The sequence below is a fragment of the Brienomyrus brachyistius genome, chromosome 18 (assembly GCF_023856365.1).
Source record: "Brienomyrus brachyistius isolate T26 chromosome 18, BBRACH_0.4, whole genome shotgun sequence".
Classification (NCBI taxonomy): Eukaryota; Metazoa; Chordata; class Actinopteri; order Osteoglossiformes; family Mormyridae; genus Brienomyrus; species Brienomyrus brachyistius.
This window is the reverse complement of record NC_064550.1, coordinates 16,626,296-16,641,491: the sequence shown is the minus strand read 5'-3', so window position 1 is coordinate 16,641,491 and position 15,196 is coordinate 16,626,296. Positions and strand designations below refer to the sequence as shown.

Below are 15,196 nucleotides of genomic sequence, written 5' to 3'. Positions count from 1 at the left end.
AGCGGGGTAAATATTATGATTACGCACACGCAAACACAGACACGCATGCGTGCGATCAGTGCCAAGCTCAGACGGCAGCTTGGAGCAGTAGCAGGAACCCAAAAGGGCCACCCAAATCCTGGATTACCATGGACAGGTTTGTGGTTTCCAGAAAATTCCATAAAGACTTCCCCACTCCTAATCCATGTTACAAGTCAGACACCAGAACCATTATAGCCCATCAGGATCAATTTCCACTCAAATGCTATAATAAAGCCATGTACAGACATTTCAAGGCTAACATTCCAATAATTGTAAGGCGACAATATCATAAGATGAAAATGCATTTTAATACAGTGCACCTAACCTCACAAACACCATAGCCTAGCCTAGCCTAGCCTACCTTAAACATGCTTAAAAAAATTTTCTCCACCAATAAAATAAGCACATTGTGTCACACGGTTTTGAGGTGTGTATAAGCCCCAGGTCTGCTTTTGTGGCTCTAGCGAATGGTTTTCGGTTTTCTTACAGTCACATTGAAGAGATTTCCCTGTTCTGTTGTGCGTGAAGGGGTGGTGGTTATGTGGAAGGACCAAGTTTCATAGCCCCTTTGCTTCTCCCAGGCTGAGCTTACACTCTATCCCCCACCGCTCATCTCCATGATCACATGCTTTAATACTAAAGCACACACTAGGAAATGTAATTGGTGGAGTTTTATCACAACAGTACTTCACAGAACAAGAAGAAAATATTAAAACACTCACATGCTTTTCAAGATTACTTAAGGTCCTGCTTTGCCCATATTAAATGACATTAAACCAAACTGGATTGAAAAATGACTTTAACAGAAGAGTTTGCACTGCAAGGTGGCACGGTCACTTGAGCTACCACTGCTGCCTCACACCCCCATGCCTCGGGGTTTGAATCCACCTTGCTCTGCATGAGTTAGCATATTCTTGTCTTCACTGGGTTCCCTCTCATTGGTGTGTGGGTTGCCCATGGGGTGATGTACCCTATCACAGACTGGCATCCCATCCAGGGTGCTCCCCTGCCCTGTGCTCTTTATTCCCTGGCCTCCAAGGGTCCTACATGCTTTTTATTGCATAAGAAATAATTTACACCCAGTGTATATTTTTATAATCCCAAAAGAACCATCTACAAATGCCTAATTATTTAAAGAAACAGATTGTGTTCCTGACACAGAGGCTCAGCACGCTGTGATTAAAGAAAACCCCAGACTCTCCCGCATTTACGCTACTCATACCAACATGTATCCAGTTTCAACTTCCATTTCCTGACCAGTGTGGAGTGGTCATGTTGACGGCCTTATTGTTTGATGTATGCTTATGGGGTTAGGGGTGTGGGGGAGTAAAATCACGAACCAGACAGAGATAGCATTCAACAACATCCATTCTCACTAGACAATCAGCCAGGGCTTGGCTACACCATAAAGCCCCTTTAAAGGTCAGTGGTCTAAGATATCGACATAGAAACCAAATCATAAACTGAAACGGAAGCATAGTGATTCCATGCACAATAATCATTACAGTAAGATCTTCTCTATATCTCAAACTGCAAGTATGTTCTTATACCTTTCCCACTTGGACACATGCCTGTTCTGGGTGGGGCTGCTCCGCTGTCCAAGGGGCCCGGCATGGCTGTAAAGCGACCTTATGTCATTGATTTCCTCAACCAGCTCTGAACCATTACATTTTTTCCACTTCTGCTCAGTTTCTAACAGCAGAGGAGCAAAGGAAATGGACAGCTCACTCCCCGCATGACGGAACAACGAAGCAGATCATCTCCTCGCTTTTGAAAGAATGAAGATGTAGTGAAAATGGAGAGGTGACCACTTAATCATCTGGAGGACTTCAGAAGAGACCCAAGTAAGATCAGAGCAAAGCCAATTCCACTGCATGACAGGGCCTATAAATTATTCCTCTCGTTAGAATCGCCAGGAGGCTACAGGATTTCAGCAAGTTCTCAATCATCGACGCTGCTGTGCTACTTGCAGGCAGAGCTGCAGACACGTGAACATAAATGGTGGAAATGACAATCAACATACAAGAGTATATCTTGTACATGCCCTGCATACGGAGTCTTTTTCTACCCAAAACAATGAGCCCTAACCTAGTATGTCCAGTTATAAGTAAGCACTTGAACCTGTGGTTTAGGCACTCAGAAAACCTTGGTACCAAATATCTCAAGCCATATTTATGACTTTGCTTCTCCAACACACAAGCCCATAAAGCAGGTGTCAAAATCCTGATGGATATTGATGACCATCAACTCGTCTAACTTTCCCTAACTGGGAGCACCGAGATTAACATCTTCTTTAAGCATGAGAGCCTCAGTAATCCATCTCACAGGAGACCACAGCGTCAGCTGATGACTCAAGCTTTGGAGAAAATCAAGCAATTTGAAACCTAAAAGGTTTTAGATTTTCTGATTGTACTGAAAGGTCACTTCCTGATCAGCCTCGTCACTTTCTGTGCTCTGAGATTCCAGAGAGACGCCAGGGCTCCTACATTTCAAAGCTGCTGTCCCAGTGAGAGGGAAAAGGAGCGTTTAAAGCGGCATTCAAACAGAATGTATCTATGATGGAGTGCTTCTGGCTGACCACTACATGAGCAGGTCTTAAGGGACACGTAACAAACATCTAAAAGCATCCACAACCCTTCTCCTGCAGGCTTTTAATGTCCCGTATCATGGAAGATCCCATGGCGTAAACACACACACACGCGCACACACACACGTTTGTATTCATATTTTTATGGGCACTCTCCGTTCATTTCTACAGGTGTAACCAAACAATGACATCCTTAATTCCTACCTATCCCTAACCTTAATTAACCATAAGTAGCCAAACAAAATAAAACACTTTTGGTATTTTTAATTTTGCGATGGCATTCACAGATTTTTATAAAACTTAGTTTCCCTTTGTGGGGACCGAAGGAATGGCCAAAATAACAGTTATCATCACAGGTATTATCTGTGTTTTTATCACATTGTGGGGACAATTTGGTCATAACCTAGCCTAGCGTACCTTAAACATGCTGGGATGCTTAGACATTTGGTCCCCACAATGTAATACATACATACATAAGCCCCCTTCCCACACACGCACACACGCGCACACACACACACACACACACACACACACACACACACACACACACACACACACACACACACACACACACACACACACACACACACACACAAAAATGATGACAGCAGTTAAAATTTTCTCATTTACTGCATGCTAAATTAATGGGAATACACAGATTCACAGACAAATTCAGAACAGAAAAACAGACAATAGAAAAGACTCCTCTGAGGGGAAGAACACAACGCATTGTTTCCTGAAACACGCCACCCCCCACGCCTTCAGCAAATGTTTCATCTCTGACAAAGTCTACAATTTAAACAGTGAGACCGAAAAGAAGAAACAATTTATTTTTAACAACAGTATCTGTCATGGCGGCCAGTTGACATCCGTCACGGACAGCAGACTGATCACGCGTGTTGTCATGCTTGGGTCTGCAATTTTTCCTACGTTCCACATGTTACATTTAGGCTCAGTTTGCAGGCGTTAATGACCCTATCCTCTGAAAAATCAAATGGGCAAAGTCAGCACCAGAAGGTAAATTTGTTGCGTATTGTTTGCACAGGGTCATCATTATTCTTGTTATTGTGCATTGTTGTGTTCTGTTTTATTATTTATTTACCTATACACCATATGTATAGCTGTCTGCTGCTCTGAGGAATTGAAATTTCATTTCATGTGTGTGAAATGACAAAGTAACTTGACTTTCTGGTGATGGCAGGGATGGAAAAGTTGTGTGCTGGGTTAATGTTTAATTAATGCTGGCTGGTATTTCACAGCCATTATGGCGACAAATAGGGGAAAACTGCAGCAGGCTATAGCATGGAATGTGGTAACACAGTGACATGACACTAGTGAATACAGGATGAGAGCGGGAGAGATTCTCATTCAGGAACAGAATGGAAAAAAATGAAATTGCTTGGTAACGCTTTCTATGAATGCCATGTAGGGTTTTGGCATTGAAACACCATGCATGACGGGCCATACAAAACTTACTTTGGGATGTCGTCTAAGTGGTGAATGAGCCGATAAAATTGCTGACTGACCAGTGCAATAACTTCCATTATTTTAGTAGCTTAGTCGGCATTATCGCTCAAATCTGACCCGTTGGACCGATGGCGATATCCTGATTCTTAAATATCATTCAATACTGATATGTTATCAAATATGCCACGCATCTCCAACCATGCCCACAGAGGATACAGGCTCTCATCAACGTGGTAAGAATTCTCTCGCTTCTCTGCATGAAAGGCTTCCGCGAAAGCTTCAGAGAGGGCAGAGAGTGCAGCTGGGCATTACAAGGGTAAAGATGGACAATGTGAACGCGCTACTGAAGAGAGCGCCTGCCAGATGGGCAGAGACCGGTTACTGCGCACGGAATCCCAACAGTGGAACTGACACTCCACTTTTTGGTATTACCATGGTAACGTAGAAATCCGTAGCACACTGCGGTATTTCTCTAATGACGGTAAGCAGGTGAGAGGGGTTGCCAGGCGGAGACACTGACCATAATCTTCCAGGGCCTTCAGTGTGGCGTCGGCGTGGGTGGAGCCAAAGGCGTTGCGGACGAACCGGCGCCGTCTCCGCAGGTCGTCCTCCCAGTAGTCCAAGCGCCAGAAGTCATGTAGTTGGCTGCAGAGAGAGGAAATTGAGGGCAGAGGTTAGGGATGGAGTTGGCCTCGCATTCAGGTTTCCATAAGGGTACGTTTATGTTTTTTTAATTTACCACCTAACCAGGGAATGTCACTGTAATTGGAAATACAGACGCACAGAAACTCGTGCACCTCCAGGACCTGACTGGTGAGGTGGGGGGGGGCTTCATTCCTTAGGCAAACAGTAAAACAGTGAACCTCCATTTTGATACATTACACCGATTAATAATCGGTTTTGAAAGACTTGTAGTTGTCAGTTACCCATGACCCACTGAGGTAACCGGTCCTGCTCCAAACTGCTAGGGAAGGCATTGCTACACCTTCCTCCACCAGTGGACATCCAGCAGAGGGCAGTACCCATTTACTGCCGTGCCACCATGTACTGTAACAGGGCCAAACCGGGGTCAAAGGTCACATATAAGCAGCAAACAAAAGTCCCTAAGGAAAAGAAGCAGAACCAAACACAGTTAACAAAGAAGGAAAGTGACTCGTTATGCCCTGTGGACAGAATTTACCTACTCAGGCCCAAAGAACCTCTCTCCTGCCTCTGATCTGTGACTCAGCAGGTTAGGCCTCTCAGCAGGAATGTTACCGGTTCGAATCCCACGCTCAGCAGAATTGTCACATTGAGCCCTTCAGCAAGGCGCTAGGGACACCAGACAAATGCCTAACTCTGTGCTCGGACCCCCAAGCTATTAACTCAGCTGTACATGAGTATGCCTGCATGTCACAAAGGAGAGTGGGATTAGATATGATAAATAATGCATTCCTATACTCATACTTGTACAACAGGCAAATAAAGCATCAAATAAAACAATGAACCCTGAATGCAGATGGCAGAGGTTAGCGATCACAGCAGGGATAAAAGTTTCACGTGGAAAGGAAGAAGAGTAAAACACGAGCCAGTCCCACCTCCCTCACGTGGAGGCATGATTAAAATAACCCGCTGAAAAATTCATTGCATCGAATCCCAAAGCTCCCAGAGCAACCCGTGGAAAATTGCATTTTTATTCATTATTAATAGCGCAGAATTGGGACAGCAGAATAATAATAAAAAAAGCACACAGACACACAAGGACACGGACGGCTGCAGCGACGACAGCGAGGAGCTGCGTGATCTTACGGCTAATGCAAACCATTAAGCACCAGCGTGGGCATTCAGTTACTAAGTGGTTTTTAGTTTCGGGGGGGGGGGGGGGGGGGGGGGATTTAACCAATGCTCCATTTCTGCAAAAATGGGGGGGGGAGGCTGGACAAAGCTGCAGTTAAGCAACAACCCCCCCCCAAAATTCAGTTTAGAAACAGGCAAAACATCAGCAGTGATTCAGATGACTGCAGCAGAGAGCGGGAGACGATCCCCCAGCAGTCAGGACATGTGCAGTTCGTCTCCGTCACAAGGAGGCCGGGAGGGTGGGGGGACTGGAGAGGGATCTGTAAGCCACTCCCTCCCTGTTTTGCATTTTCATGTTTCATTAATAGGAAGACTGACATAATGAGGACATCTATCCTTTATCCAACAAACCAAACAAAGACAATGGGATGGTTCTTCTACAGAAGAATCTCCTATCCACACACATTCAAACATAGCAACACACACACACACACACACACACACACAATATACACTAGACACAAAATACAACACAGCTGGTTAAAGATAATTAAGCTATCAAGTTTCTTCAGGGTGTGCCAATTTACACAGCAGTATTCAAAAGTCTTAGGCAGTCCAAGAAAACAACGTTTAAATGATCTCCTTGTTGGCGTAACACTATGATATTATGCCTGTAAAAGTGTGTGAGCTTAACCATGTGGAGCTGGTGGAGAAACTGAAACACTTAGAATGGCTGCGGAGGTTTGGGAACCAATGCAGTGATCAGTGATGTGTTGGAGAACAGAAGAAATGCTTTTTACTCTTTTAATTTTGTATTGTTAGTGTTAATTTGTATTTGTTCCAATATTAAATTGTTTTTTTTTAGCAAATACACACACACACACTTGCATGTCTACAAACTGCGGATACTACAGCAGTATTTGGATTAGTCAGTTCATAGAGAACAGGTCAGGATTCTCAAAAACGCTTAGCTAAGAAATAGGAGAAGAGAAAGTGAAAGAGAAGGACAGACCTGGGACTGTTTGGGAGCCAAAAGGCCAAAAGCCAATCATACCTGTATAAGCAACAAGACAAACAGCCATTCCCGACAGGGAAAGACTGGGAAGGCCTCTCCGTTAAATGACATCATTTTCCATTTCCATTAGAGCAGCGGGGTTTAACTGAACCAGAACACTTGCTAAGAAACTGATCTCTCGTCTTTAAACAAAATTAAACACTCCAGAAACTGCCAACACAAAATTACAAAGAATGATGAACAAACTGATTCTAATCCTCTCGTCTTTATCCATTACATGTGCCTTTTTTTGTTGCCAGTGGTTATTCAGAGGGGGAAATGTAAATGGAGCTTTAAAAATTACAATTTCAAGACTGACTGTGACTTGCAGTCAAAAAAAAATAATAAAAAAATCTCCAGACCTATGCAAAGTTCGCTAATGCCGGTCCTATGTGTTTTTGAAAGAGTGAGTGTGTCTACAGGCTTCCTCATTTAAATAATTAATTTAACGTAATATAGATGCCAAGAATGGTTGCTATTTATATTCAGATGTTTTTGAAATTATCTAGACTGACGTCAAGCCATTTCTTGCATGTGTTTGTGCATTTCATCTCAGAGGACCTTTGACCATCATTACATCAGACCTGGCCATGGAATGATCAGCCAGAGGCGGGGGCGTCAGAGGGGCATGGATACCCTGGCACATTTGGGGGGGCGGCAGTACATTACAGGAGCCCCTGAATACAAAAAATTATGTATACGCTCGGAGAATATTAAACCTATGCTCTGGAAATAGCATCATGGGGATTTACCCCTTTGGTAAATTTAACAGTGGGGTGCCCCCGCTTGGCATTTCTTCAGACTGAAAGTGACACCCCTCCGGGGGTGCCCAAGGTGATATTTTGTCAGGGAGAATTCAGAATTTCTGGCAGCTCCCTGGCCATACGTTGACCAAAACTGCGTCGAGACTTGAGGTCAGAGACTCTCAGCATCATCTAAAATCCTCAGTCTGTAAAACTAAACGATTTGCAGGGAATGTAAACTGTGGGTGGCAGTGAAGCGGTTAAAGCCCCCGAAAGCCTGCGTTGTATCACCCGTGTCCCCTCCTGCAAAGGCAGATCCGGCCTTGAGCCCCGGAACGTGGTTCTCATTACTCTCTCCGCTTTCGGCACCAACTGCCACGGCTGCATTTCATGCAGCAGCCGAAAGGAATTCTGCAAGCTGACGGGGAACAAAGAGCGGATGGGGGCGAGGGCTTGGAAGATGCTTTTTAGAAATGGAGTACCACAGACACACACGCAAGCAGCCCCCAACGTAATGTGACCGTCTGCCATGATTCGCACCTCCAGTCGTGGTCACGTCACAATACCAGTCACCTCAGTCAGAGCCAGTGTGCAAAACAGGAAACTGGCTGTCGAACGCATGGTTGATGGAGTAGACAGTGTATCCCGCTAATTTAACTTCCTCCAGGAAGTTTCTGGCTAAGATGGGCGGCTTGCTTAACTCTCTAAAGCTCCCTCATATCTATGTCACTACACATTTCGGAAAGCTAGCACGATTCAGGTCCCTGCCGTGAAGGCTAGATCCCACTTGTCTGCAGGTGACCTTTTCTTCTTTGTTTTTCATAAAAAAATTTTTTTTTTACAATACTGGTAAAATTCCCCCCAATAAATGAGCAAAACCAAATAGTCACCAGTGCCATCAAATACCCACATGAATTTTCAAACAGCATTTCTGTCACAGATAACCTTAACAGCACATGACCGAGTGGTGAAAACGCATCATCGGCACTGCACAGGACTGAGACAAAACTTTTTAATAGCCCGGACTGACTGAGGGCTTCCATCGATAAAACGATCATATGACAAGTTTGTTACAATTAACAGTTCGTATTAAATAGCACAAGGTTCACTAGCAAGGTTCATTTTAAATAAGTGAAATACTTCAAAGTATAAACAAGAAAACCTTGTCTTGTTCAGCCTAAAAGACCAATACATTAAAAAAGCCACCTGACACGCCAAACTCCTCTCTGAGCCTCACACTTCTACTCTAGTTGTGTAACTATTTCTCAACAGACCAAGAAGGGTATCACTGTCACTCTGACCTCTCACCTTTGACCCAAGTCTAAATGGCTAAATCCTACTCATGCAGGGCATGGTGCAGAAGGGCCACCCGCAAGACGCTGAAACATCAGCCAGAGGAGAAAAAGAACACCTGCCACCACCCAGGAGGATCTTCTGGTTCACAAAGAGGAGGAACATCCTCCTTGATTAAGAATCTGGCCACAGAACAGAAACGGTGAGGAGTGATTAATCTCCATCCTCATGAAGGCCACTGCAAGTCAGGTGGCTCCGGGCCAGGTCAGACTCGCAGACACCAGAACCCAAGGGACGCTCAAGCCACTCAGTCCAAACATTTTTAAACAGTGCACAGTTAATCCTCATAGCAGAGGAAGTATTACCTTTGGCTGGACCACTGAAGCATTATGAGAGCCTGCATGAGCAGGAGAGCGAGAGAAGGAGAGCAAGGAAATCTTCAGGAGAAACAATTACATGGCCTTTAAGTGATTCCATTCAAGGGATAATGGAAATAAATGGTGCTAATCAGTAGCTGGTCTGTTAAAAGGGGTCCGCAGGCCTGGCTTTCATCAGGGCTATGATGAACCCATTTGGGGGGGGGGGGGGGTTAAACACATGTGTCAGCGTCTGCATGTCGGTGGAACTCAGATAGAAAGCACGTAATATCCCGCTCACAAAGAAAACATCAGTTCAAGACCAAGGAAACGCAACAACCCAAACTGCGTCCCCACAACTCCAGACGCGGAGCAGAAAAGCTGTTACCCTTAGCAAAGAGGCCTGGGAGTGCAGGAGAAAATCCAATGAGGCATGAACTGATACCACAGGAAGTGACCTCATATAAAATGTCACATTCTTGCTTTTGAATACCCACTACTCACTTCCTGCTCCATGATCAGCCAGAATCAGTTTATAGATATGTGGGCTCTCGCTATTCTTACCCCATTTTGTCATTTTTGGGGCCTAAAAAAGGGAGGGATTACACAGTCATGAACGAGGAACCATTCATTCATGCAGCTCACATATTTGCCTTTTACTTGACTCAAGGGCGGAATAGCATATCCTTTCCTGGGACTTGGACCTCAAAAATGTACGTAGCTACTACTACGCTGCCTGCTTCACAAAGGTCTCATATCAGGATAAACAGAGTCGGCATCAGAAAATCAGGTGTGATAAATGTTGGAGCCCAGAGATTTTTTTCCTGCTGCTTGGGAGTTTCTGGTTCTCTGCTCCTTCTCATCAGGCTCTCTGAACGATGCCATATAAAGGCGTTATATAAAAATACACTGGACTGGACTGAACTGGATTGGTGGTGAGGGACAAGGAGACAACCATAGACTGCCTCTGTCAACCTAGCAACGGTGGAGCTGTTAGTGCATCTGTGCACCAAGCTCAGCAGCACACCCACTGCCATCCAAAAAAAAACAATCCCTCAACGAACCAAAAATCCCACCTCTCATCAGGAGGCCTAGGGCACAGGGTTAGGAAGACAGCAACCAGGAAAAAAAACATTCATCTCTAATAATAAACACATAATTCCAGCTGTCCATTTTAAATGTGTTTTATCAGTAAAAGGAAAGAATGGCAGTCATTATATGGTAGAAAAATACCAGTAAAACCATTTAATTTTAATCAAGGGTTGGGATCTACATTTCTCTACATATTGCTGATTTTCTGGTGCCGACTCAATCACCAAGTGTTCAAAAAAAAAAAATTCAGAGAAACACCCATCATGGATAATCCAGCTATTTCGCGTTTTGATCCTGCTGATAAACATGGTGCCTGCATATCACGCATGAAGGGCTGTGTGTTTTGGAAATCGTACGCCCTGCCCCCATCCTCTGTCCCCCAGAAGCACCCAAAATGGAGATTCTTCTGAGTGGTATCATTAACAGCCTGCAGATGTTTTCTTCTGGATCTTTAGAATACTCCCATGAAGGCTAAATCAAGGAGACCGCCACCCTCCATGGGAGCCTAAGCACATGCGTGAACAAGGGACAACGACATTGCATGCTTGACCTCTAGGGTTTATGGTGCAGGCGTGGTGATTAAAGAGCACTGCGACCAGTTATCCACACATATGAAGTACTAAGAAGAAACCTCTACAACATCAGACGGGAATGCTGGGTGCATTCCAGAACATTAGGGGCATTCTGGAACATTGGGCATGTTCCAAAACATCAGACACCAATCACATCTAAGCTCTAAGGGATAACTGCTTGTTGCCTGCTGTTATTCCCTGCTTATGAAGGCCAGGAGAATTTTTTCCAGGTGAACACGCTGTCCGTCATTTTCCCAAAACATTTTAGGTTATGCTAGTTCAGAGCATGGACTTAATTGCTTTTGGAAATAAAAGGACTCAAATGTGTTTCCCATCTATAAGACTCCCCGCGACAGAAACAAGTTGCCCACAGATGACCCTAAACAGGAAAACAGACCTGAAGAATGAGTCAAAAATAAATCTACACCTAAGCCAAGTTCCTAAGCCAGATTCAATCGACAAACACAAATGCCTAAAATGAGGTAACTTTTTAAGCTGGGACATACCGATCACAGTGGTTTCTGTGGCTACGGCAATTTTGCTTCATCCACTCCAGGACACTGTCAGAACCCAGCAGACAGTCCCATTAAGCCGCCAAAATAGCACAGTTTATGTCCAGAAACAAGCACTTTGTGGAGTGCCTAAAGATGATTCCTGAAAAAATCGACGCTCAGCTGTAGAGTGGGCATACCCGGCGCGAATCCTGCCTTTGCCCCTTACCTCTGAGAAAGGGAGCCCCACGCCCCGTGCTTGTTTGTCAGGATATTGAGGATCTTCTGCTTCAGCTGATTAGCCGTCACATGGTCCCGGTGCTTGGCGGCGCTGATCAGGTGATCGCACATCTTCTCTTCCTCCTTCCTGTCCGCTGCATACTGCGCGCAGTTGGACTGGTGGATGGTTCAATGAAGAGACAGAGAGAGATGAGAGGGAGACGTGAAGAAGACGTGAGGTCTCAAGTCTGAGAGGACTTTATTATATAATGATGTTAGAATCATCTTAACAAGACAATACATGGATCCTAGATCATGATGTTAGAAAGTGTGACATCATACCCATTGACTTAATCACAGAAGACGTTTCGCTCCAGAAATAAACCATGGAAAGATGGTCTCTGCTTACTTAGGACAGCATCCCCACATGCATTGGCGTGTGATGTACCCATGATGCAATGGAGGCGGTGGGGCAAGTTGTGAACAGCAGCCCCATGACGGCGCGTATCCAAGCTGTCAAGGTTAATGGACCCAACAGGAAGCAGAAACGGCCACCATGGGACAGGAGGGCAGGCGATCAAGTGCTCACCACTGAAGTCATTTATTTGTCCCCACAGGACGGGAACGGGAGGGGGCACTAATTGTCTGTTATTAGACCAGCTCATTAAGTACCATGTGGTTAATGACACCCATTCATCACAATATGTGTGCACTGGACAGTGCTAATTTATTAGTGATGCAGCGCACCGTATGTGACCAATGCGCGAAGATACCGTGGGGGCCATTTCCGCTCCAGGGTAAAAAGGAGGGACCGAGGGTGAGTGTTCTCTGGGCGTGAGACAAGGCTCAGCCTGAAGGGCACAGCAGTGTCCGCACAGGAGGCCGGCCTACTGTCCCTATGTGGCGGCAGCACTAATCTGGAACGGCACAGTGGAAATACAATAATAAAAAAACAACTTCCCCCAGCAGCCCTGCATGATGGAGACAACGGGGTGGGTGGCTCAGCTAATATCCCTAAATCTAATTTGCTAACAGAAGCAGAGAGCTCATTGAATTTCCTGCTTTTATATTCGAATCCTGTCAGATATTGTACCTCAACGCTACATCCAAAAGGCACATAACTCAATCTGGCTGCTTGTCATCTCCGGTTAATGTGTGCCAAGCTGACGGGACAGTGGTGTGTTATTCATCAGTGTGCAGGAAGAACTGGGGAGGGGGGTGTAAACAGGTTGCAAGCTATCCACTGGACGTCCCGTGCCAGTCTAGTAACAAGCAAACAATGGTTGCCAGGAGAGAGCTGTCGGTTGGTTACAGTTCCATGCGCAGATACTTCAAGGGGGGGCAGTTGTTCAAATGTGGGGGCGTGGTTTAGGGTGCAAATGTGGAGGCGTGGCTTAGGGTGCAAATGTGGAGGCGGGATAGAATCTTGCGGGTGTGGGCGGGACAAAATCTTGCGGATATGGGCGGGAGCGGGTTAGAACCTTGTGGGTGTGGGACAGAATCTTGCAGATATGGCCGGGAGCAGATTAGAATCTTGCGGGTATGAGACAAAATTTTGCGGATGTGGGCAAGAGCGGGTTACAATCTTGCGAGTGTGGGACAGAATCTTGCAGATATGGCCGGGAGCAGATTAGAATCTTGCGGGTATGAGACAAAATTTTGCGGATGTGGGCAAGAGCGGGTTACAATCTTGCGAGTGTGGGACAGAATTTTGCAGATATGGGCGAGAGCGGGTTAGAATCTTGCGGGTGTGGGACAGAATTTTGCGGATGTGGGCGAGAGCGGATTACAATCTTGCAGGTACGAGACAGAATCTTGCAGATATGGGTGGGAGCGGGTTAGAATCTTGCGGGTACAGGACAGAATCTTGCAGATATGGGTGGGAGCGGGTTAGAATCTTGCGGGTACAGGACAGAATCTTGCAGATATGGGTGGGAGCGGGTTAGAATCTTGCGGGTACAGGACAGAATCTTGCGGATATGGGTGGGAGCGGGTTAGAATCTTGCGAGTGTGGGACAGAATCATGCGGATATGGGCGAGAGCGGGTTAGAATCTTGCGGGTGTGGGACAGAATTTTGCGGATGTGGGCGAGAGCGGGTTAGAATCTTGCAGGTGTGGGACAGAATTTTGCGGATATGGGCGAGAGCGGGTTAGAATCTTGCGGGTACAGGACAGAATCTTGCGGATACAGGCAGGAGTGGGTTAGAATCTTGCGGGTACGGGACAGAATCATGCGGATATGGGCGGGAGCGGGTTAGAATCTTGCGGGTACGGGACAGAATCTCCTGGATGTGGGCGGACCTTGCCCTTAATTAAAGTTAGAGGATAAAAAAGGATGGGAAACCCCAAGACCGAATGAGCATGTAGCTCCACCTGCTGTATGACAGTGACACTGAGATCCTCACTGAGATGTTTTGTACTTAATCTTTGCAAAATGTACTTCCTTATTTGGAAAAGATAAGCTTGAATACCACCACTGCCAAACTGTGTATACTGGGGCATAATTTACTGCAAAGTAATGAGCTGGGCTATTATCCCTCCCCAGTACAGGGCACAAGAGGGCAGCGTTAACGATGCTTAGTGTGTTTCTGATGGAGACTCTTCCTTCTCAGTTCTCCTCTGTTTGCTGGAATGGTTGAGCGCATGGAGATACAGGGGATTCGGAAAGATAGACAGGACACTCCCGCAAAACGTTCGGCGGTTGGGTTGTTTAAAGCAGAGTGTGCAAATGTTGGAAGTGTAAACAAACACAGAGTCCTTCTCTGGGAACGGCATGTTGCTGCGTAAACTTAACACATTAACGTGGGGGGGGGTTTTACGGGCTTGTAAATTCAGGGCAACCTGGTGTAACACCCATTAAACATAGGCATAAATCCTGGCCTGTGAGTGCTGGCCAGTCTGGAGGGAGGGGGCCACAGGGCCTGCAGATTTTCATAGAATGCCAACGAACCAGACGATAGCCTGACAGATTGATCTCTTACACACTCCTCCCCCCCGTCACCTCCCACCTCAAATCCAGGCGCAAGGCCCTTCTACGCTACCTCAAACTCGGCGTGCTTGTGGACGTCCTCGGCCCGTTGCCGATTGAGGATGAACTCTGCTTCATTAGCCACGCGCACAATGTGGTCCTTCATGGCGTGGCACAGCAGGCTGTGGGCACAAAGAGGTGGGAGAAGGCACACAGTTAAACTATCCTGCCCCTTTCAGACGCAATACCACCCAGCGTGTATCTGTACTGCCAGCTGCACTTGAAGACAGCTTCCCGAGGGCTGCCTGTGTGCTGGTTTTCATTACAACCAATTTCCCCAGCTTAATTGGCCCAGTTATTAGTTATTTATAACTGCCCCCCCCCCCAAAAAAAAATTGCTAACCCACCTCCCCTCCCCCCACACTCTTCTCATTGCCCCAGGCATCAGAATCCCACTCGCTTTTCACAGCCAAGCCCATCGCATCAGGAGAGATTCCAGACAGACATCAGGTGGCTGAAGCAGCGATTTTATAGTCTCCTGATTTTATCGTCCAGAG

General features: G+C 46.0%; 1 protein-coding gene across 13 annotated transcripts in view; it reads right to left on the bottom strand.

Moving 5' to 3' along the window:
* Positions 1–15,196, bottom strand: part of nbeaa (neurobeachin a) — a 168,979-nt gene that overhangs the window by 48,279 nt on the left and 105,504 nt on the right. For all 13 annotated transcript variants that reach the window (XM_048984060.1, XM_048984068.1, XM_048984059.1 and 10 more), the window contains 3 exons: positions 14,713–14,821; positions 11,682–11,848; positions 4,596–4,720 (listed from right to left, as the gene is read on the bottom strand). In XM_048984060.1, coding sequence (XP_048840017.1) covers positions 4,596–4,720; positions 11,682–11,848; positions 14,713–14,821 — 401 coding nt within the window. The remainder of the gene's footprint in view (positions 1–4,595; positions 4,721–11,681; positions 11,849–14,712; positions 14,822–15,196) is intronic.